The 25,884-nt window shown below is 35.6% G+C and overlaps 1 protein-coding gene and 1 long non-coding RNA gene across 42 annotated transcripts in view; one reads left to right on the forward strand and one right to left on the reverse strand.

Moving 5' to 3' along the window:
- Window positions 1-25,884, reverse strand: part of SLC4A4 (solute carrier family 4 member 4) — a 498,924-nt gene that overhangs the window by 84,580 nt on the left and 388,460 nt on the right. For all 40 annotated transcript variants that reach the window (XM_078367118.1, XM_078367121.1, XM_078367115.1 and 37 more), the window contains 2 exons: window positions 24,938-25,209; window positions 10,521-10,591 (listed from right to left, as the gene is read on the reverse strand). In XM_078367118.1, the coding sequence (XP_078223244.1) occupies window positions 10,521-10,591; window positions 24,938-25,209 (343 nt within the window). The remainder of the gene's footprint in view (window positions 1-10,520; window positions 10,592-24,937; window positions 25,210-25,884) is intronic.
- Window positions 1-25,884, forward strand: part of LOC100394691 (uncharacterized) — a 119,346-nt gene that overhangs the window by 52,733 nt on the left and 40,729 nt on the right. For both annotated transcript variants that reach the window (XR_013533086.1, XR_008480196.2), the window contains exon 2: window positions 11,982-12,061. This is a non-coding gene — a long non-coding RNA (uncharacterized LOC100394691). The remainder of the gene's footprint in view (window positions 1-11,981; window positions 12,062-25,884) is intronic.

Below are 25,884 nucleotides of genomic sequence, written 5' to 3' on the forward strand. Positions count from 1 at the left end.
TGGGCCAAGAGGGTGGCAGTTATTGAAAATACAAAGGAATAATGCAATTTGTTACCTAGTTAGGGCAACAGCCTTAAAATGCCCACTTGTTCAATAGACATAAACCACCACAAAGTACTTCTTTCCTGCCAGTCTTCCTGAGAGTAAAATGAGACACATTAATATTCTAAGTCTCAAAATGTAAGACTCTTTAAAACACTTTTCTTTTTCAAAAAGTACTTACCATTGTAAGGCACAGCCTCTTATGCCTCTACCCTACGGTTAACGCTCTAAAAGTTGCAATGGGTTAACTACTCACCGAGCACTTTCACAAGTACTGTATTTCTTTTCTAAATAACTAGAGACCAGTGATTTAAGCAATTAAACTATAAAAATGTGGATGTTCCCTGCTTTTTCAATTGCACATTCTAATACAGCAGAGATTCTTTTCTTGTTGACTCTAGGTCAGCTTTGTAAGCATCTGTTCTTGGTATGGGCTGATGCCCTTAAGGCTGTGTAGTTAAGTATGGAATATCCGTCTCCATGTTACATGGCCTCAAACATAGGGTCAGTTTTCACGTATGGCTGCCGTGGAGTCAGTGCTGTGCTTCTCTCTAGCAGCTCACTCCTGTTCCTATTTTTTGTTTCTAATACAGAGGAGAATCCTTTTGTTAGCATAGCAGATAGGGCCAGCACACCCATTCCCCAGCTGCTCTGAGTATTAGCTGCTCTTAGTTTATAGCTTTATTCTTCTCTAGATAACTGGCATTAGCCATTTAAGAGCCACCCCACCTGCAATATAGTGCCCTCTCATAGCTGATTGCTGACCAATACTAACCAGAATTGAAAACTCTGCCCGCTTTGTCTCCAGGTGAGAGAAACTCTACACACAATTTATGCTCCAGAGTTCCCCATGGGATCAGGCTGAAGCAAAACTCAGCTGAAACTGCATCCTTGTTTAACTCCTTTCCTGTCTTAAACTGCTTCTCTCAATCTGTTTTTATTGAGACTACTGTCTCAATAAAGTCACGTCACCCAAAATCCCTGTATCTGAATCTGCTTCTAAAACAGCCGACTTACTTAAATTACTAGTCAACCAAAAGTAAATGGCCTCTAAGCCTAAGAAACTTTTTCTAAAATATCAGAGTTTGGAGGAAATAATTTAATCAGATTTCTCACCTCTAGTATTCAATAGTCCTGAAAGATGAACATTCATTCTCTGCTTGAACATTTTATGTGATGAGCAGTCTCCTGGTTGCTCATTCCCAGGCTTAATAAAACTTCTTCATAGATCTTCCTTATACTGACAGTTGAATCTGCTTAAATACACTTTAACTAAGTTTCTTTTGCTATACAGTAACACTTTCTTGCATACTGTGACAATCTGGCTCTTTCCTGCGGATTTTCAAAATCTTACCTATCTAAATGGATGCCAGTGTGGTTGGATGGAAGGGACTGGGTGTCTTAGCTTAGAAACATTCTAGATACCCATAATTTACTCCTTTTAGATGCAGGCTAATGGGTATGTCATATGCTATCAGAAGAGTTATTTGAAAACACCTTGCAAATAAATATGGAAAGATAAATTTTTCTGTCCTTTGCAGACAAGAGTTCTACCTCACATCAAACACATCATCAATGTCTTTTACTATTCTATGAATTCTCGTTGTATGAGTACCACAGTCATAAAAGAAGAATCTCTTGCCAGAAAGAGTTTACTTTTTCATAGAGCTCAAAAGGTAAAGTGCTTACATAAGTCAATGTAAAACAAACTTTCTCTTTCCCTGAAATACTTTCCTATAGAAGCTTCAACTTGTAAACAGCTGAACTGCATACTTGCTTTTATCGAACTCTGATTCTGAAAGGTGATTAACCAAATATCATTTTGTTTTTGAGATTTCTGCATATGGACATTTACAGTATCATACATTTAAAGGTTAGATGTCATAAGAGCTAACAGGTTTCTTTGTTTTAAAGTCAGCAAAAATTTAACATAATTCCACTTCAGCACTTTAATAACAAAAGAATTCTTCTCTATAACTAGAGTTGCCCACAGATAAGTTGTATTAAAGCAATACTGACAGGAAGTTCCATTGATTTTTTTTTACAGAGATTCAGGTTGAGGTGACTATACAGATGTCCATGAAATGATGGACATGTTTTCTTGCTTACATCAACTTAAAATGCCAAATGATCAGCATTTTGTAAGCCTCAAATGTTCTTTGTATGATTATCCAGAAACTTGAGTCTCCAAATACACCTATCATTAAGGACTTCAATATAAATATTGTAGATGGTATGCATATATCTCAGCATATTTGGCATTTCAGAATACAAAGTTTCCTACTCCCATAAAACTTAAATTCTAGCTAATAATTAATTCTATTTAGATATCACTGAAAAGACATCTATATTATCTGTATTACTTCAGTGTTATTATTCCATATAAGCTGATGTTAGTGAAGAATAACTCTATAAAACTTCAGGCAAGGTCCATTTCATAAACAAACTAACCCACAACCACTGCTACCACCCATGTTTAAGCCATGATTATCTCCTCTGGACTTAATGCAAGAGACCCTTAACTTATCTAACTGCTACTATCCTCTAGCACTTACAAGTGATTCTCACTTCTCTATGGTTTTGACCTTTATTTCCTATGCAAAATTCTATACATATTTTTTAAATGGTTAAATCAGAACTTTAAGAACAAGACCGTTCTGGCATGGTGGCTCACACCTGTAATACCAGCACTTAGGAAAGCCAAGGCAGGAGGATCACTTGAAACCAGGAATTTGAGACTAGCCTGGGCAGCATAGCAAAACCTCATCTCTATTATTTTTTTTAAAATTAGCCAGGCTCAGTGGTGCATGCCTGTGGTCCTAGCTACTCTGGAGACTGAGGCAGGAGGATCACTTGAGCCCAGGAGTTTGATGTTACAGTGAGCTATGATTGTGCCACTATACGCCAGCCTGGGCAACAGAGCAAGATCCTGTCTCTGAAAAAAAACAAAGAACAAGACAAATGGGAACATAATTTCAGAAGTCCTCTCTGCCTGTTAGAATTCTCTTAGCACATTATCTCTTTTCCTTAGATGCTTGTAATGTTTTATTACAATTTATTACAGCTTCCCTCAATATTCAGTGTTGTAAGTTTGGAAATATTCAGAGGGCTATCTAGTGGATCTGAGACCTGGATCTAGAAGAAATGTCAAGTGTAGTGACATCTACTTAGGAGTCATTCGGCAAAGAGCTGATAACTGGAGTAGTAAGACAATAAAACAAAAAGGGGAAAATGTGCAGGAATAAAAGAGTGTAAAACATCTAGGGTATCCACAATGGAAGTGAAGATACCACAAAACACTATGAAAAAGTCATCAGAGTGATGGGTAAAAGAAGTACAATGAGCTGAGAAACCCGTGGGAGTGAAAAAATTGCAACAGCAATTACAGACTATTTTTTTTCAAGAAATACAGTAACAAAAGAATAGGTTAGAATATGTAAATTGCAAGGTTACGGCAAGTTCTTTGGGGTTGGCAAAAACGTTTGAGGTATTTATAGTGGATGAGAAATAATCTGGTTATGGGGATGAAAAGGAAAATAGACTGATGGGAAATGCAAGAATGGAAAAAGGAAATGAGAGAGAGAGAGAAATGAACCAGGACTTAGTAACTGTTTGGACTGAGGATGGAGAAAAGCTAAAAATGATGAATTTACATTTTGCCTGAGGACCAAAGGGACTGTGCATCAATAGGAAAAGAAAAAAAGAGCAGAGCACAACAGTAGCAGAACTGAATTTGGTATACATTAGGCACTGAAGAAATCATTGTTGAACAAATAAAATCTCTCATCAGGTCTGGAATATATGACATATTCAAAGAAGATATCTACCAATTTATCTATTCTTTTTATTTGGAGGACAAAAATTAAATTGAAATAAACTTTCAATTTAGAGTTGCTGGGTAAAATGTAGTATGCCCAGTTACATTTGAATTTCAGATAAACAATAAATAATATTTTCAGTATAAGTGTTTCATATATAACATTTAGGACATATTTATACTAAAAATTATTCAATATTTATTTAAAATTCACCTGTAACCGGGCGCAATTTATATTTGTTTGCTAAATCTGGCAACACTATTTCAATTAAATATAGAATATTTTTAATAACAGTCACATCTACAAAGAAGAAAAATAAGACCACAAGAAAATAGAAAATGCACTGAAACCTGACTGCATGAATGAACTACTGTAACATCTACAGATGCAATAACAATAAAACAACTTTTAAAACTTTCCCTAGAGAAATAAGATATAGTTACTTAAATATTTAAAAATATAAGGCAGTTAAGGAAAGTATCTAGATGAGTGGTATGAATATCAGATTATCCGAAGAGAGAATAATCATCTTCATTGAGCACAGAGAAAATAAAATTTAAGCCCTAAACGAAGGATTGGTTTTTGTAGAACTCTCATATTCAAAAGGCAGCAGGAGTAACAGCAGAAGGACAGCAAAACTGAAAGGGACGACAGTGAGGGTAACAAAAAAGAATAAAAGTAACAAACATTAGGTGTGTAAAAGTTAGGTGTGTATTTCTTTTGGCATTGGCAGCAAAAAGGAGGTAAAGTATTAGAGAGAGACACCATGAGCAAAGATGCTGATATGGGGACATACAAAGCTTCATTCAGTTTTAAAGACTTACTGAATGCTCACCTTTGTGGAGGATCTAACAGTGAATAGACCAGATGGGCTGAAGCAGATTGTTTAGGTAAACGGGTATTAGGGAAAAAGATTTAAAGAAAATGAGATCAAGTTGCTGAGGATCTTTACTGTGGCGAATCTCATTAAAAGAGATTTCAATCTATTTTTGAGATAACTTTTTCAAGAGAATTACCCTGTTATACAGAGTGGACCTGCTTGCAATTCTTAAAAATAGAATGCATAACACAGGATTTATTTTAAAATTTAAAAGACCATAGTATCCTACCTAAAGGAAAAAGTGGGGGATATATGAGACAGGATGGACAAAATGTTTGAAGCCATTGAGGTTAGGTGGTGCATATATGGGGCTTCACTGCACTATTCTGTTTTAGTGCATCTTTAAAATTTTCCGTAATACTTTTAAAAGTAAAAACACGTAATCGTCAAGGAGGTTTAAGGAAAGAATGGTTTTTACACTTGACTATCTCAGTGGGAGAAAATCCCAAGGATGCTTTGCACAAGATTAATATGACATTCCATTTCCCATGAAAATGAATGATAATTCCTAGAATCATGAAGGTTCTTAGTCCCATGATTAACAGCATCTCTGGATAATATAATAAGTAATAATGATAAAAATAATAATTAATGGTTCTGTATTACAGTAGATCCTCACTTAATGTCATCAATAGGTTAATGGAAACTGCAACTTTAAGTAAAATGATGTATAACTGTACCAATTTTACCATAGGCTAATCACTACAAACAAGAATTAAGTCCCTAAGGCATACTCCGGGTCACAAAACCATCACAAAGAACAAAACAATGTCTTATATTAAATGTTAAAATAAATGTAAGCTATACATCCATTTAAGAAAGATTAATAAAACAAGTAAGATAATAATTATCATTCCAGTTCAGGGTTGTGAGTGGCCAAAGCCTATCCCAGCTGCTCAGGGTACAAGGCAGGAACTATCCCTAGAGAAGACACCATCTTATCTCAGGGTGCAAGCACACACATACCCACACTCAGTCTGACTGGGAAATTAAGACATGCCAATGAAGCTAATATGCATGTCTTTTGGATGTGGAAGGAACTCAGAGTACCTAGTGAAAACCATCCAGACATGAGGAGAATATGCAAACTCCACACAAGCAGCAGCCTGAGAATCACCATCTTTTTTCCACCAACATTATAATGAAACGGTGTTATTTGAGGACCTGCTGTACCCTCTTTGAGTATCCACTGATAAAATATATGCTTTTAAAAATATAAACGAGAGTGACACCACTAATAAAAGCCTTAAGTTAAGTTGTTGATATACTTTATTTTAGAGTCCCCCCCAGTGGTGAGCCAGATTTGCAGTATTCTGAAGCCTTACCTTACCTACAGCATGCATTTGAGTTACAGTTGTCTGTACCATTATAAAATATCAAGATGAATTGGTTGTTCTGTTTGTGACTAAGATTATAGAAAGTTGTAAGAGGCCATCACTCCCATCCTAACAACCAAAGAAAGCTAGATACCCTATAAAAAAATCATAGTTTTAAAAAACTCACCATTAAGATGAGGAAAGAGGTCAAATATTTAATTTTTTTAAATTATTTTTTGTTATTTATTTGTAAGATATTAATACCTAGACTCACTCTGTTGCCCAGTCTGGAGGGCAGTGGCATGATCATAGCTCACAGTAATCCTACAGGTGTGTGCCATCACACCCAACTAATTTTTCTGTTTAATAATTTTTTTTTTCTTTTTGAGACGGAGTTTCACTCTTGTTACCCAGGCTGGAGTGCAATGGCGTGATCTCGGCTCACGGCAACCTCCGCCTCCTGGGTTCAAGCAATTCTCCTGCCTCAGTCTCCTGAGTAGCTAGGACTACAGGTGAGTGCCACCATACCCAGCTAATTTTTGTATTTTTAGTAGAGACAGGGTTTCACCATGTTGACCAGGATGGTCTTGATCTCCTGACCTCGTGATCCACCCACCTCGGCCTCCCAAAGTGCTGGGATTATAGGCATGAGCCACCACACCCAGCCTATTTAATGAATTTTTAATGACTACATGCAGACAGGGTGAGGAGAACTCAGAGGAGTCCTAGGCATAGACTCAGTCTGAATCCACTCACCAAAGTTTCTCATGGTCTTTGCCAAGTGGATGGGTAATACACACAAGACTGGAGGTTGGACAGGAAAGCTAAAAGAGTTTCCCCTTAGATACATGGAGCCTCCCTTAAGTGTAAGAAGGCCACTTTCTTAAGATGGGAGGCAGAGGGATAGAGCTGAGAGAAACCCTTCTGAAGCATTCAACCACTTTGGAAAGAGCTCAGGTATCTGCCCTCTGAAGGGAAGGGGCAGAGTATTTGGGCAAAGAAAGATCCCCCAAGGAAAAACCTGGGGTATCAAACAAAATACAGCATTCCATGGGACCTTCTGGGATGATGGAAATGTTCTATATCTCGTTTGGATGATGGTTACCTAGGGTATACAACCATGGAAACTCATTTCAATGAAAACTTCAGAATTGTGTATTTTAAAGTAAGCCTCAATTTTAAAAAAAAAGGACTCTGATGTAAAAAACAAAATACTAACTGATCTTTTCAATTACTTCCTCAGACGAAACTGACATTTGATTTTGAAATCTAGTGTCTCACACTCTGAGAGTAGGAAACTGGAAGCCAACAGGTATTAATGCTCATTATCCAGCTACAGTGTGAGCAAGCTGTGGCTAGTCTTAAAGGTTTACAGGAATCTTTTAAGGAATTTGGTTTGCAAGTTGAAGGGATATACCAAGCAAGAAATCTATAGAAAAATTAGAGAAAGTAAGAAGAAATAAAGACACCATTGCAACAACAAATGGAAATTTTAAAACCTGCCTTTTTATCTTGAAATATAGTTATCCTAGAGTTTTAATCTCTGTTTAAATGTCTTAATACCCCTCTCTCCTGCTCTTTCCCCCAAAACACATCCCTATCACCATGAAAAGGAAAGCTTGTCTTCATGCTAGTGAAGCTGAAGGGAAAAGACCTTCCTTTGTCTGACAGGATGTACTCAGGCCTGTGAGAGCAAGCCTTCCTGGCTCCAGGGCTGCATGTCACTTTTCCTGTACCTTCTCTCACAATCTAATTATGCCTGAAATGAAAAAAGGAAAATAAAGTCTTGATGACTGCGTGTCCTAGAAAAGGTTCAGGATAATGGAGCCAGCTTTCATGACCAAGCAGATAGAGGACTTAGCGGCCTCTCAGAAGGTGGGGTTCCCGATGTCCTCTCTCTATTAAGCTTCTGAGTTATGCAGGCAGTATGACCTAATCAAATGCTAGTATCTAGAAAGAACAGTAACAATACCTAACACTGACTGAGAGATGACTACATGCCATCCACTATGCTAAGTCCTGCCTATCTATTAAGTGGACACTTAAAGTACCTTTGAGATAATGACTATGACTATCCCAATGTTGCAGATGGGTTGAGAAGGTTCCATGGCCTGCTAAGTAATGGAGCCCTGCATTTGAAACCAGGCAGTCTGACACAAGAACTCACTGTCTGTAAGTTCTTCTACATGAAACACTATGCTGCTTCCTAAAAGAACAGAAACAACACAGACTCTACAGCCAGAAAACCCTGAGTTCAAATTCCCATTTTACCATATACTTGCAACATGGCCTTTGGAAGGTCAGTTAACATTTCTAAGTCTCTGTTTTATCTATAAAATAGAGGTAACATCTAATTACTCATAGAGTGGTTGTGAGAATTATAGACAATTACTGTGAAGAGTCTGGATCCTAGTAGATGCTCAATAATTGATAATTATTGATGATAACAAATCATATTCCCTCTTAAAACTCATTTCTGAGTCATTTACCTATACTGTATGTGTGTGTGCACATATGTGTGTGTATATACAATGTATACACATGGGCATTGACATAAATGAAAAAGGAGAAATGAAGATTAAGAGTTGTCCTTCATGACCACACACACATTTTTCCCCCTAACTTATTTCCCTAGAGGTGTTGAACACAGCAACTTAACATTTTAATTAAGGTATGCAATTGATGCACACATGAGGGGTTTGCTGCCCTGCCCTGGAATATAGGGCATCTATAGGAACTGAAACGGTAAACATTTTCACTTGTATACATTGAAGCATCATGGTACACTAGGAATGGCACCAGTCTTAGAACCAACCAGACTTCAGTTCAAATCTTTGTTCTACTAACATATGGCTAAAGCAAAAACGTTATTAAACCTCTGGAGCTTCACTTTCTCTCATGTATAAAATATAAATAATTAACTCTGGTAGTTTTTATTGATAGTTATAGTACATATTAAAGTCTATAATAATGAAAATATGTATAACACATGTGGTCTCTAGTAGGTGCTCTATAATTAGATATTATGACTCTGTGTTTCTATCATAATCATGCTAGAAGTCAATCAGAACTTCCATTTTTTTCCATGAACTTTATTGTGACATCTTGTTTTAATACATATCAGTTACTGAAGTCTCTTCCAGGACTTGCCCAAAGGTGGGACTTAAAAGTTCATTAATTTTAATGCTTTCCTTGATTAGATACAAAAAGAATTAAGTTAAAAATTAATCTCTTTTTTTAAGTCAGTGGAAGTGATGTTTTATTAATATTTATTGAAAATCAACTTATTTTGTATTAATTATATTTTATTAACTATATTTTAATTAAAATATATACTATTAAATTATGGTTTATTAATTATATTTTTACTATAAGAATTTGAATAAAATTTTTCAAATCTAGAAGGAACTAGTTTTTCCTGTACTTAGGCAAGACCTTTCAGGCAATAAACTGACCAGCTGAAAGACTGAAAACCGAACTCCTTTCTGCATGCATGTGGTAAAACATGTACAAATAGTTTTTCACATACACAGTATCAAACATGAAAGAAATAGAGAGGTAAAGTTTGAGGAAAGTCAGAGAAAACTTTAACAGCAAAAAAAGTAGTCAAGAGAGCCCTAGAATATAAAAACGAAAAGAAAGGTCACATGAAAGTTGCCCAGGAAAGACAGAAAACATCATCTTTGAAAGGGATGTTAGGGCACTCACTGCATAATATCTGTAGAAATGTTCGAGTCTCCAGAGAGATGGGCACTCTATCAATACAAGGTATTATGGCTTCTGTCTTTATAACTGAAAGATTGATATTCTTTGGTAAGATTCCATATTCAGCATAGAAGGAGCACAATTGGAAGTCTGAAACAGCACTTTCCCCTTTTTCTCTAACACAAAAGCCTCCTTCCAGTGTGTGACCTTCCATGCAAAACAGCTCATTTTTAAAGCTTAGTTCCAGTCTCCTAAAGATCCTTGGTTACAAGCCATGGGAAAGGATATCATGTGACAGAGGCACAGTCCTTTCTAAGTGACAGTGGAAAGGTCCTACTACAATCACTCTTAGTGAAGAAAACACAGCACCATTTGGTTAGTAAGAATTCTTAACCATACGAGACACAGAGAGAGAGGATACTGTGCTCTCATTTTCCAACTTCTCACATTTTCCTTTGTGAAAATATTTCAATGTTACAATTAATGTGATGTGGCAGTTGAATTCCTAAGAAGTTTTAAAAAGCATATTATAGAAGTAAATATTGGCTTCAGTTTTTTTTTTAAGGCAAAAAAAATAGTGCTACTACAGGAAAGGAAAGTGGCTTTTTTTTTCCCTGTCCCTCCACTGTCAATAATCATTACATTTGTGTTCATGCCGGAATTGCTGAATGACAGAAGACATCATATATTATGAATATTATAAACTGGTATACAAGACACAGTCAGTATGAAGGTAATTTAAAATAGTAAGTCACTTACCATGTCAGTAGAAGAAACAGTTGGCCAATGCTCTGGGGCCAGTGTGGTGTCATTAGATATTGAGATATTAGCTGTAAGCAAAAGACAATTATTTTATAATATAAAAATAAAATAGAAGAAAACCTTAAATGCATAATTAGGTATTTTTAAAATCAGGGCTAAACAGTTTTTTTATAAAGGTCCTTAATAAAAACATAAGGGAACAATGAAATTTTATTTATTATAAATGTGTTTATCTTTCACCTAGATAAAACAAAGATTTGGACACATCTGCTGTGCTCTAATCTGATAAGAAATGATGAGGGATATTTAAGAAGATGGGATTAAAATTTGTTTCAGGTTTCAAAAAAAAAAAATACTTCCCTGATACAAGTACTCAATATATTTTACCTTGTGGAACAAGGGATGTTAAAATTGGATAAGTTGATCACTGGCTTCAGCATGTACAGGAAAATCTCCCAAATTGAATCTTTACTAACTAAGAATTAAATAATTCATAACTTATGGAAATTTTGACAGTGTATGAGAAAGAATATCTTTGCAAAATGTGTGAAAACAAGAGTAAGTACTAAATGAATAATATAAAACTAATGAAGATGAATATTTAATCTAACTTTTACAATTATATTCACACAATTTGGCATCATTTATAGGTTTAAAATGGCACTTGAAGAAGAACCTAACTTATTAACCCGAACTTCCTCTTGGAAATGTTTCGTTCCTTTTTTTAAATTGCATGTGTCTGAAAATTAAAACACAGAATTTTAAAAGTATTCTATAGGTAAAATATTTTTATCAGATAATCCTTTTTCCTATTTTGAGAAGCTTTATATATTACAAAATAAACTATTAGAGCATATTCCTAATTTATAAAAATGTTATAAAAAACAACACATCAGCGTTTTTATGTGTTTGTTTAGGATCATACAGTTTATCTAACATCTGAATTGCTAGTTACTATTTGGTCCCTACCCCCATCCCTCTAAGCCACTAGCTGGCCGTTTTAGTTTGCATGCTTCAAGTCCTGCCTACCTAAACGCTTAAGAAGAAACACACAGGTTTTGATAGCTGACATTAGAATATAAAATCCATAAGGGAGGAACAGAAGAAGCTTATCTTGCTATAATTTTTCCCAAAAATCTCCCCAGTGTAGCTCATAATGGGAACTCAGAAATATTTGCTGTCAATAAAGGAAGTTAGAAAAGAGGCCATTTCATGGCCAAAATGAATGAGAGCAGATAAATGGGAAAAAGAGAAATAAGAAAAACAAACGAAAAGAGAGAAAATATTTAGCTTGGGCCCTGCCTTTGGCCAATTTTGGAACTCACTCTGATCTTTCAAGACTCTAGATTGTGTAACTATTAAGCTAAAGCTAGCTATTGCCAGAGTTTCTCTATTTCAGCAGTAAAGCAAGTACATGTTCATATTATCTGTTTTCTTATTCTCTCTGTTTCATTACAGATCAGAGGGAATTAAAAGTCTGACGGATATCAAAAAGCTAATCCATCATGATCAAGCAGGCTTTATCCCTGGGATGCAAGGTTGGTTTAACATATGCAAATCAATAAATGTGATTCATCACATAAGCAAAACTAAAGACAAAATCACAAGATTATCTCAATAGATGTAGAAAAGGCTTTGGATAAAATTCAACATCGATGCATGTTAAAAACTCTCAACAAACTAGGTATTAAAGAAACATACCTCAAAATAACAAGAGCCATATATAACAAACCCACAGCCAACATTGTACGCTTCAAGGGAAGCATTCCCCTTTAAAACCTGCACAAGACAAGTATGCTCTCTCTCACCACTCCTATTCAACATAGTATTGGAAGTCCTGGCCAGGGCAATCAGGCAAGAGAAAAAATCAAAGCACATCCAAATAGGAAGAGAGGAAATCAAACTATCCATGTTTGCAGACAACATGATCCTATATCTAGAAAACCCCACAGTCTCAGCCCAAAAGCTTCTTAAGCTGATAACTTCAGCAAAGTTTCAGGATACAAAACCAATATGCAGAAGTCACTAGCATTACTATACACTAACAACAATCAGGAACACACTCCCATTCACAACTACCACAAAGAGAATAAATGCCTAGGGAATACAGCTAACCAGAGAGGTGAAAGATCTCTACAAGGAGAACCAGAAACCACTGCTAAAGAAAACAGAAATGACATAAACAATGGAAAAACATTCTATGCTCATGGATAAGAAGACTCAATGTTGTTAAAACAGCTACGCTGCTCAAAGTAATTTATATATTCAATGTTATTCCTATTGAACCACCATGGAGATTCTTCACAGAAGTAGAAAAAACTATTTTAAAATTTACATGAAACCAAAAAAGAGTCTGAATAGCCAAGGCAACCGTAAGCAAAAAGAACAAGGCTGGAGGCATCACGTTACCCAGCTTCAAACTATACTACCTGGCTATTGTAACCGAAACAGAATAGTACTGGTACAAAAACAGACACATAGACCTATGGATCAGAATAGAGAATCCAGAAATGAGACTGCACATCTACAACTATATGATTTTCGACAAACCTGATAAAAAGAAGCAATGGGAAAAGTATTCCCCATTCAATAAATAATGCTGGATAATTGGCTGGTCATAAGTAGAAAATTGAAACTGGACCTCTTCCTTATGCAATATACAAAAATTAACTCAAGATGGATTAAATACTTAAAATGTAAAGCCCAGGACTGTAAAACTCTAGAAGACAACATAGGCAATCATATTCAGGACACAGGCATGGGAGAAGATTTCATGACAAAGACATCAAAAGCAATTGCAACAAAGGCAAAAATTGACAAATCGAATCTAATTAAACTAGAGAGCTTCCGCACAGCAAAAGAGATTATTAACAGAGTAAACAACCTAGAGAATAGAAGAAAATTTTTGGAAACTATGCATCTGAGAAAGGTCTAATATCAAGAATCTATAAGGAAATTAACAAATATATTAAAAAGATTAACAGCCCCATTAAAAAGTGGACTCAGGACATGAACAGACGCTTTTCAAAAAAAGACATATATGTAGCCAATAATCATATAGGAAAAAAAGCTCAACATCAATGATCATTAGAGAAACACAAATCAAAATCACAATGAGATACTATTTCACACCAGTCAGAATGGCTATTAATAAAATGTCAAAAAATAACAGATGCTGGTGAGGTTGTAGAGAAATAGGAACACTTATACACTGTTGGTGGGAGTGTAAATTAATTCAACCATTGTGGAAGGCAGTTTGGTGATTCCTCAAAGACCTAGAGACAGAAATACCAGTTGGCCCAGCAATCTCATTATTGGGTATACACCCAACAGAATATAAATTATTCTATTATAAAGATACATGTACATGTATGTTCATTGCAACACCATTCACAATAGCAAAATCATGGAATCAACTTTACTGCCCATCAGTGATAGACTGGATAAAGAAAAGGTGGTGTATATATACACCATGGAATACTATGCAGCCAGAAAAGGAATGAGATCATGTCCTTTTTAGAGACATGGATAGGACTGGAGGCCATTATCCTTAGCAAAGTAATGCAGGAACAGAAAACCAATTAATGCATGTTCTAACTTATGAATGAGAGCTAAATGATGAGATCACATGGATACATACAGGGGAACAACATACATTGGGGCCTACTAGCGGGTGGAGAGTGGGAAGAGGAAGACGATCAGTAAAAACAACTAATGGGTACTTGGCTTAATACCTGGGTAATGAAATAATCTTTAAAACAAACCCCCATGACACACATATAGCTATGTAACAAACCTGCACATGTACCCTGAACTTAAAATGAAAGTTAAAAAAACAAAAACAGGCTAAAGGATGTTTGACCTAAACAATAAAGCCAAATGAATACATTCTCAAAAGGACGAAAATATTCGTAAATAATTATTTACAAAATCTAGGTTTAAATTACCATGTTGTTATAAAAAGCTTAAATAACTTTTTTTACATTGTATTTCCTCATTTTACATTCTAGGTCATATAATGGGTATACTTTTATACCCATTTCATATTGAATGGGACTCTGAAGCAAGATATGCCAGGTTACTTGCCCAGGGTTATAGTTTTTCAGAAGCAGACTTGGTAGCAAGACCTTGTTCAGCATTTCTTCTCTTACACAGCATTTCTACGATCAAAATCAGATGATTTATGTGGCCATGGAATGAAAGGTGAGATAGTACTTGCCAATATTAGATGATGTGACTCTCAGTTGTGACCCAAAATGTCTAATCTGTCTGAGCTTTTGAGGAAAAGCTGCATATGTGAAATCACAGGTACTATTTAGATGGTGTTGAAAAGCTGCCCTTCTTGAGATAGATTCTTTAATGCAATTTTGTCAGCTTTCTCTCTCAAGAGATCGAAAGTCTTTTTGCAACCCCACTTTTCTGCATAAAGACTGAGGAGGAAAGATATTCAAGGCTTTTTCTTCATGAAGTGAATGATGGATAATAAAGGCCGGGGGTGTATTAAAATAGGATTGCAATCTGAACTTTTAGTAGCTGCTCTCAAGTTTTGGATAAGCATCAAGTCTGTTCGTTTAAATTCCTTTTAGAATTTCAATCTTCTTCCCCTAAGACAGGTTATTAAAGCACATTGGCTCTCAAAATCCCAAAAGACCAGCATCAAAAGGACAGTAAAAAGTATATAACACTTTCCCTACTTATTTTAATAAGCAGCTGCTTCAGATGAAAAACTTGAAGATAAATATATTTTAAAAGTACTTCCATAAATGCATGTTGGCAGGGTATGTTAGAGTCCATAAACAAGATTAAAAAGTAAATTTCTTTAGGCTCACAGAAAATGATCGATCCCAATTGGAAGCTTGGTCTACCATTGGTTACCATTTGAATCCAGGTGCAGATATTTTGGCAACCAATTGCAGAATAATCCATTTATATGGAATCTGCAATCTACTTAATTAGGATTCTGGAAAAGTCAAATGGAAAAGCCAAAACACTCTGCATGTCTCTCCCATTTACTCAGCATCCTGGCTCATGAGGCAAAGAAATTCTTTGTCCTAGGAGTCTGGCTAATTTAGATTTAGCCAATTATCACTGGGACAATCTCTGTTTCATACTGGCTTTCAGGGAGTTTACACAGGTTGATCGTTTTCCATATGTGGATTTTCACATATTGTTCTTCCCTCCCATGTATCAAATTTTAGCTGATCTTTTGGAATGAGGGAACGAATATTGTAAGTAACAGAAATTTTTAAATGTGTCTGTGACTTTTCCTTCTTTTCTTTTCTTTTGAGATGGAGTTTCACTCTTGTTACCCAGGCTGGAGTCCAATCTCGGCTCACCGCAACCTCCGCCTCCTGGGTTCAGGCCTCTCCTGCCTCAGCCTCCTGAGTAGCTGGGATTACAGGCACACGCTACCATGCCCAGCTAAGTTTTTTTTTTTTTTTTGTATTTTTAGTAGAGACGGGGTTTCACCATGTTGACCAGGATGGTCTCGATCTCTTCACCTCGTGATCCACCCGCCTCGGCCTCCCAAAGGGCTGGGATTACAGGCTTGAGCCACCGTGCCTGGCCGACTTTTCCTTCTTAACCCATTTATGCCAGAGGTTGCAAAATATTTTGTGTGAAAAATCAGACCTTGGCGGTGACCTTGAGCAGTAGGATATAAATAACTCCCAGAAGCTTAGCATTCCAATAATGGAACACTAGGCATTTAAGCTGAATTTTCTTCCTTATGCTTAATGAGAGATTTAGAGAAAGAACAAGGGGATCAACTATGGCTGAAGCTGTAAGACGTATGAGAGAAAAAAGAAGATGATATCTACGTGTCAGTGTTGGTAAACCTCTGGCATAGGGGAAAATCAGTTGGATCATTAAAGGTTGTCCCTGTTTATCTTCTAGTGGCCTGGCCCCAGGAACTACCGTGTGGCTCCTGTGCTCTACATATTAGCAAGAACTGTACCGTCAGGATCAGGAACAAACTCAGCTGAGATTGTGAGGTCAAATGTGAGCAACAGTTGGTCACTAAGGTCAGATCTGTCTGCTTTTATGTATCCCCTAATACAATGTGGAGACGGGAGTACCATGAGAACTGGGCTTGAATTCTGAACCCAGTACCTTCTGAGCACAGTGCCCTTAAGCTCCCTCACTGCATAATCTCGAGGAGTTACTTCACACCTCTTGACCACATGTCCCTCATTTGTAAAACTGGATTTGAAACTATCTACCTCATAAGGTTACTGTGCAGATTAAATAACACAATGTAGGCAAAATTATAAACACAGTGTCCAGTACCAGGATAGATCTAAGTAAATGGCAGCTAAGTCTCAAAAAAAAAAAAGATTACTCATAGCTCTGTGCCCTGGAGAAAGCAGACCTTGTCCCTAGGATGAATGTCAGCTATCTCTCAAGATCTATGTGATAATTAAATATACATACATTATGTTACTAAAATACAGTTTATTAAAATCCCCTAGTTAAATGTCTGGCATTTGGATGGTGCTTAATAAATATTAGCCTAATGTGAACCTGTGCCCTCAACATCGCTTCTTATGATTACAATAATGTGGCACTGATTAACCATATGTGTACAAGAAAATCTTTAAGACAATTTTCCATGATAATGAAACTTTAAAGTTTTATTTTATTACATTTAAGAAACATCTTAAGGGAATTAAGTAACTATAAAATAGATAAAGGATAAAATTAAATAAGCTCTGCCACACGGTCATGTCAGATTTATTTAAGGGTTCTGGATAGCTTGAGCCCACTAGTGCCTCTTGATAAAGTCAAATATGTATGCTTTTAATTTCCAGGTCAATAAAGGTAACAAACGGTAAAAATGGCTTTTGAGGGAAGACAAAGTAAATTAAGAAAACTGGGGGAATTAGCTTCTAGGGAAATTGTTTGCCACTATCTCAGCATTAAATCTTAAAAAAGATAAAATTAATAGTAGGTTTTCTTTATTTTTTTTTATTATCCTTTTAGTTTCCCTAAGTATTTTCACCAAGGCTTGAGTTTTCACCACAACTAGGAAAGTTCAAATTGTATACTCTTTAATCTACAGGCATTCTTTTCACAAGTTCGCCTACGATGTTGAGCTGGAAGTTAAAGAGCTGAGCTACTGTGAAGACATTAAGATGAATATATTTAATCTGGGCATGGTGGCACGTGCTTGTAGTCCTCGCCGCTCAGCAGGCTGAGGTGGGTGGATCACTTGAGCCCAGGAGTTCAAAGTTGCACTGAGCTATGATCGTGCCACTATGCTCCAGTTTGGGTGACAGAGCAAGTCTCCATCTCAAAAGAAAAAAAAAAAAATATGGGTATATTTTGCCACCAATTTCACCAAAATTTCTCTTCCATACCCACCCATCATTACATTTTGGATGTGTCATAGACATTGTAATGGGGAAACTTTCACAAAACTGTTTTTATACAAACCCAAAACTACAGAATTTTCCAGGTCTTATGACAATTCCATTTTTTGATTTTTGCAAGCATTATGCAGAAACTGCTAAAACATAGGTTAAGACAATAAAAGAAAACTAAAATGATGAGTCTCTTTCCCAAAACACTATTACCATAAGTGATAAAATGTCAACTGTGCTGGAAAAGGATTCTCACAAATGCAAGCCTGCGGGATGCTACAGCAGAACTTGTACTTCCTTGTTTTACCATTAGTTTATGTTTAAACCTGCTTCACAAAGAGGGAATGGCACACAATAAAAATAAAATTGCATATATTATGACGTAGTTCATGGAAGGTAAGTTAGAATGATCTTTTATTTTCTAATTTTCTTTTAATAGGCTAATTATGAAATACATATTGACTATAATATGGGACCACAAGGGATGCAATCCAGAAATTCTTTTGAATGGTTAAATTAGTGCATAGCACTTATTAATATATTAGAAAAATTATGTAGAAAGAAATGATGTTAAAATTCTAGTGACAACTATGTTAGAGCATCTAGAAGCCTCCTTATGCTGTGAATTACATAAAGGTATGGAAATGGAAGCATGGCTACTTCCAATCACTAGGCTTGGTCTTACAGTTTCATACCAGGAAAAAAGCCAACTTTAAGATAATATAGACAGGATGCACTTAGTGCCTGAGAAAGAATTTACTCACCTTAGTCATGCATCTATTATTAAGCATGTTCTCCTGGAACAGTCAACAATAAATCAATAAAATATATCCCTTCTGTTAACATAGTGTCTACCCCTTTGAGGCTATTTTCCTTACTTTTATAAGTCATCATTTTTAGAGAAGTTTCTTTTTCCTCTGGAAGTAAAACTGACACCTGGTCAGAAAATTTTCTTTGACCCTTTTCAAAATATTAATATGCCTTGAGTATATAGTCACTGTAAGGTTTACACATTAGGCAAATGAACACAGATATTAGAGGGGAAATTTATTTCTAAAGTTTGGATTAAATAGAATTCTTACTTTTGTTCATTCAAAAAGCAATTTAACACTATTTTAGAAAAACAATACATTTTCTAATTTGTGTGTATATGTATGTATCCTACTTCATTGCAAATAACACAATTCCTTTTTTTTATTATTATACTTTAAGTTCTGGGATACATGTACAGAACATGCAGGCTTGTTTCATAGGTATACATGTGCCATGGTGGTTTGCTGCACCCATTAATCCATTGTCTACATTAGCTATTTCTCCTAATGCTATCCCACCCCCAGCCCTCCACTCTCCGACAGGCCCTGGTGTGTGATGTTCTCCTCCCTCTGCCCATTTGTTCTCATTGTTCAACTCCCACGTACGAGTGAGAATATGCGGTGTTTGGTTTTCTGTTCCTGTGTTAGTTTGCTGAGAATGATGGTTTTTCTAGCTTCATCCATATCCCTGCAAAGGACATGAATTCATTCTTTTTTATGGCTGTATAGTATTCCATGGTGTATATGTATCACTTTTTCTTTATCCAGGCTATCATTGATGGGCATTTGAGTTGGTTCCAAGTCTTTTCTATTGTGAATAGTGCTGCAATAAACATATGTGTGCATGTACCTTTATAGAATGATTTATAATCCTTTGGGTATATACCCAGTAATGGGATTGCTGGGTCAAATGGTATTTCTGGTTCTAGATCCTTGAGGAATCGCCACACTGCCTTCCACAATGGTTGAACTAATTTATAATCCTACCAACAGTGTAAAAGTGTTCCTAGGCCTCCACATCCTCTCCAGAATCTGCTGTTTCCTGATTTTAATGATTGCCATTCTAACTGGCATGAGATGGTATCTCACTGTGGTTTTTATTTGGATTTCTCTAATGATCAGCGATGATGAGCTTTTTTTTCTTGTGTTTTTTGGCCACATAAATGTCTTTTGGTAAGTGTCTGTTCATATTCTTTGCCCACTTTTTTGATGGGGTTATTTTTTCTTGTAAATTTGTTTAAGTTCCTTGTAGATTCTGGATATTAGCCCTTTGTCAGATGGATAGATTGCAAAAAAATTTCTGTACAATTCTTAAAAAACAGTGAAACAGACCCTCAGAAAATTTTTGTTGATGAATGAATGAGAAGTGAAAAAGGGCAGAGGACAGATGAGAAAACAAGTGAAAGGTGTGATGCCCATGTTCTGTCCCCTGTTTCCAAAATTCTGGCATTTATGTTTTTGAATAAATTAAATAGATACCTCTTAGAAGAAATGAACACCTTGCCTCTAGGACTTCAAAGCCTTTTTTTGCATGAGTACATACAGTATACAACACTTTTTTGTCTTGAGATTCAATTAAATACTATTAAATACTCTAACTACAATGCACTGAAGCCTTAACTTTTTTTTTTTTTTTTTTTGTAAACACAGCTTCAATGTTTCGTATTTATCTATAACAGCACACTGGTTGTTAATTTTGGGGGAGAAAGCAGACTTGCAGTAGAAGCCTTGTTAGTATCTTTCCCTAGGAAAATTTATGGGAAAATTAAAGGTTTGAATATTTAAAGAATACAACTATTGGAAGATTAAACTCACTAGGGCATCTTTTGTAGGACAGTGAGAAATATGAAAAAGAACAAATTTTTACTCAGTGTCCATTAGGTACCAAACAATTTTGCATATGCTACCTCATTTACTCTTTATAGTAACCCCTAAGAATAGGCACAATTACTAATCCAGTTCAGAGATTATCAAACAAAGAGATTAAGTAATTAGCCTAGTTCAGGGTCGCACTGCTAGCTAGTAGCAGAGCTGAAATTCACACTCAGTTTTGTTTACTCTAAAGCACGCAGTGTTTACACTTCATCACATTAACATTTCTAAATTGGGATGTTGGTGATAAAATTAGATAGTCTATTGTTCTTCAACTGATATTTTTCAGTTTTCCCTTTTGGCTTTTGACCTAAATTATCTTCTTTCTTACATACTCCACCATGTAATCATCAAAGTACAGTGGGAAATGTAATATCCATTTCCTCTACTAATTAATAGCTATCCCATTTCTAAGAAAAGCAAATCTTAGCACAAAAATCACCCATGAATGGGATGTATCCGCTCAAGCATGTCAAACTTACTGACTGATTTTCCGACTAGCACTTGCAACTGAGCTTCCTTAGTTGTTCAGTAAACCTATGTATATAACTTGAGTTACCAAGCAGTAGTTGGGAGTAAAATGAATGGAGAAAAAGATGCATTGGGGGGGAAAAAAAGGAAGTGATTAGGCTTTCTCGAAGCAAGTGAGAACAAGAAAGAAAAAAAGAGAAAAGAAAGCGTTGCCTTAACAAAGCACACACTACAGAAAGCCACAATATATTGTGGCCATGAAGAGAGGTTTCTTCAGTAATTAGTGGCCCCTGTTTCCATTCCTGTAAAATCAATTCTCAGTTTGCAGAATCATAAATCCATCTGTGCAATTGCTGGTTCATTATTACATACAGTCCCAGTGTTGAAAAACAAGTCATATGCCAGTTTAAATATTATTGACTCATTGAATTATTTTATTAAGAGTGCATGTTGTGATGAAAGGCCAGTCTTTTGTTATTTTTAGAATACTTACTTAAGCTGTATATGCAACTGTATTATTCTCTCACTATCATCTTTCAGTTTGCTATCAGGAAATACTAAATTTATGATGAATAGATGCAGTTTGCTACCAAAAAACATTGAGGTTATGGAGAAATAATAACATTGTCAAAAAGTACTAGGGTTATGTGGGAAATACAAAATCATTAATCTTATGGGGTTTTGTTAAATATGAAATTGTCATGAAAATGCAAATAACTATCCATTTGCCTTTTTACAAACCACAAATAGATTTCATCTCCATAGATTTAAATAATTCTTCATGTTCACATGTATCTTTTATGAGTACCAATAAGAGGTATAACCAACAGTCTTGTTGCAGAATGGGCCAACTGCCCAACAATGTATGCCTAGAAGGAAGGATGATGAAGACAGGACTATTTATTCTATCATTTACACTTCAAGGCTAAATACTAACTCTAAATATTAAGGATTGGTAATAGCAATAATAATGGCAGCTAACAGTTGATTACTTATTATATATTAGAAACTATTGTAAGTATTTTATCTGTAATAGTTCTTCTTTTTTTTTTTTTACTTCAAAACAAATCTATAAGGTAAGTACTATTACAAACCTTAGTTTACAGATTAGAAAGATGGGGCTAAGCTACCTTGGGAAAAGGAACTTGCTAAAAGTCACATATTTGACCTTAGCCAACCCAGGACTTGGATACAAGATCTTCTGACTTCAAAGCCCTGCTACACTACCTTACTGGTGCCAACTAAAGGGAGTAGGAATTGTTGGAGTCCTTCTGAACAACTTCCTAGTTACTCAGCGCTGACTTTTTACACACTCCAGGAAAAACAAGACGAAGGAAATGCTATCACCACTTACGCCAGCACTTGCCATGCAAGTGTAAAATAGATTCAACTCTCAGTGTCACTTTTTCAAAAAACAAAGATCTTTCTTGAAAAGGAGATTACATGTAAAACCATTGTCGTACTTTTTACAGTTTGAACACATTTAGATATGTCTTCCTTGGTTTCACGTTACCTCTTCTATCAACATCCACATAATAAAACAACAAACACAAGTTTCCATTTGCTGCAGGTGGGTATGGGGTTGACACTAGACTTTTTTTTTTTTTTCTGTGTGACAGGTGTGCTGGCAAAGCCCTCATCTGGCTTCTTAAATATCTCAAAGTGTTTTTTTTCTTTTAGAAAATCTTGGTATGATTACTCAAACTTGCCTAAGAAGTCATAAATCATTAAATAAACATATACATTTATTTATATATAATGTATTTTTAGGAGAGCTGAAAATCCCACAATTAAATGTTTGTGAAGCCATTATTTTGGACATCTGGACTTCCATGAAAGTCCAGGTTGTATGTTTATTGAGAGTTTTACCCACTTTCTCTCCTAGAAAAAGGTCCATACAGTTGTGTAACGGTAACATTTGTGTTTCTCTGGGGAGCACATTTAATTGATCTATTAATACTACATATCATGGGCTGAGTGATATATATTGTACTTGTTTCCAAGTACTTTTTAAATTATTAAATATTTCAAATCAGTATACAGCTGAACACTAGTTCGCTTTTATAACTATATGACATCCTTTTTAGTCTGAATCTTTAAATTTCTACTTTGTATATCTTTCTGCATTGCCTTTAAGTATGGGTTTCATTTTAACGTGCGTTGATTTATCTTAACACAAATAGAATCCCTAAGTGCATGGCCCAACAATGCCCTCACTTATCATCAGTGTTACTGATGTTACTTGCCTCATTGTGAGGGAAGTAGTGTTCTCTTTTTTCTTGCAATTCAAGACACATATCAGTCTACTAAGACTTCACCAATATGGCAGAGAAGAATGTGTTGCATACCAAAATATCTAGGAGTAATCTGAAATGGCACGCCACAGCATAAAAATAATTTGTAGTATCTTGCTTATTCTTTAAATTCATAAGCATTCTGCATTCTAGTCTATAACTATGCTTGTTTTACTGTAATTATTAAGAGGTTTTTCCTCAGAATCTGTAAGTCATTGTGCATATTGCATGAATATGCCCCACATTTATGTCCCAGCCCTTTGAACACTGCTCTACTTCTGGTGCTAAAAGACCTTTTAAAAAATATGGGCTATATCTCAATTTTTACTTTAAGGGACACAGACCTGTAGCTAATTGCATAACTTAGGATCATCAGTACTATTAATATTTAATTGTCTGACACAAATACCTGTCTCTCTTCTTTTCTTTTTTTTTCTTTTTCTTTCTTTCTTTTTTTTTTTTTTTTTTGAGACAGGGTCTTGTTCCCCCCTCAGCCACTTGAGTAGCTACAGGTATGTGCCACCACACCCAGCTAATTTTTGTATTTTTTGTAGAGACAGGGTTTCATAATGTTGCCCAGACTGGTCTCAAACTCCTGGGCTCAAGCAATCCACCTGCCTCAGCCTCTCAAAGTGCTATACAAATAATAATACAAACATTAATTCCTTGCAAATACTGCAATTTGAGTTAATGTCAAAATTACAGGCATGAGACACTGCACCCAGTCACTATCCCTTTTTCTACAAGAGAAGATCTAAAACAACTTCCCTCCAAGAAAATCATTTTTTCTAATGTCTTTCATAGTATAAAATGGAATTTTATAATGGAATTCCTCCAAGAAAGAATTCCAAAGACCAAGCTGAACCCTTTTTTTGTGAAAAAGTTCTGATGTCAACTCATGGTTGGTATGACAGATTTTAAAGTGCTAAGATATATAGACTCACATTCCTTTCCAGAAATTACTTTTGCTGTTACGTTCTTCATGAGTCTAGAATATAAATCTACTCCTAGAACATCATATTCCTTCTTTGGTTTCTTCTTTTCTCTTCCTTTCTTTTCTTATTTGTCTCATAGAGATAAACCATAAAATTCTACCACTAGGCAATTTCAATCTGAATTTCTCTTTTTTTAATTTAATGTTTCAAATTATATGAAGTAGATTCTTATTTTTTTCTTCTATAAACTTAACATAATCTATTAAAAGTTTACTTATTGGAAGAGATTCCTACACCAATAAAGAAGCATCAGAGGACAGGCTTGTCACGTACTTATATGTTAATACATGTATCCAGGTTTCCCCACTTATCAAATTAAAAATAATGTACACATGAATTCCTTGCAAATCCTACAATTTGAGTTAATTTCAAAATACTGAGGTGGTTATAGTCGCATTCCAGAGCTCCTGGTCTCATTTCCTGGTTGAATCATACAGCTAAAACATCTCAGGCAATGAGACTTCAAATTCAGTAGCATAGTTTTTCAGAGAAAATAAAATAAGACTAATTCCTCAGGATTGTAACAGCATGTTGAAAATTTGCAAGCATGAAGCCTACACCTTCCTCCAAATACAAAGCAAGCACAAACACAAACCATGACGCCCTCACCTGGGTCAGGTGGTACACAGGCACAGGAAAAGAGAGTGTTGTCGCCCACTTTGAAGTTGGAGTTGATGGGGTAGTAATGTGCAAGCTTGATCATCTTCTTGAAAGCATCATAGATAAAGATGAAGCTAATCAGAGAAGAAAAGCCCTCTTCTGTGAAACGTGTGAAGTATTGAACCAAGAAGCTGGCATCAGTGGCTACCAAAATGAGACACAGGAAGGCAGACCACAGGCCAATCCAAAGGCGAAACTCCAAATAATCAAAATTATGGTCCCTGGAAAAAAGAAAGAAAGGTGTTTAGATTCCTTCTCCTTGGAACATAAAGAATAATATAAAACCACCAAATGTCTATAGAATGACTGACAAAAATATAAGATCACTTTTAGCCACTAATTGTAAAACTCAATTTTAACTAGAAAGCACTAAGTTTAGGGATTTAGTCTAACGATACAATATTTTAAAGAGTAACAGAAGTTTGAGGAAAGCACATTGAAAGTAGTTATCATTCATATGTGAAAAACTTATTATTTTTTCTCATTCAAAAATATGGTCCTTACCTTCATAGAATTTATAGAGTAAATAATTTGCAAGCATAACACTGGCACCTAGTGTGTGTTCAATAAATGTTAGTATGAGCTTTATGGGTTTATAAAGACAGTAAGAGCAATATATTTTCTGTCCCTATGTCATCACAATCTACTGAGGGAAACAAATCAATAAATGTAATCACACTTTAAAATACTAAGTGATAATGTTACAGAAGAAGGAGGAAATAATTCTGGCTGGAAGGAAAGATGAAGTAGCAGAAAAAAACTCAAGGTATTCAAGGATAAGTAGTAGAAGCTTTCTGGACAGGCCAGGGAGAGAAAAAAGTGGTTAAAAAGATATGTGGCATAAGATGGCCTATAATGCCCACTGTGTGTGGACAGAGTGCCACCAACATGAGATG

This window comes from Callithrix jacchus, chromosome 3, assembly GCF_049354715.1.
Source record: "Callithrix jacchus isolate 240 chromosome 3, calJac240_pri, whole genome shotgun sequence".
NCBI lineage: Eukaryota > Metazoa > Chordata > Mammalia > Primates > Cebidae > Callithrix > Callithrix jacchus.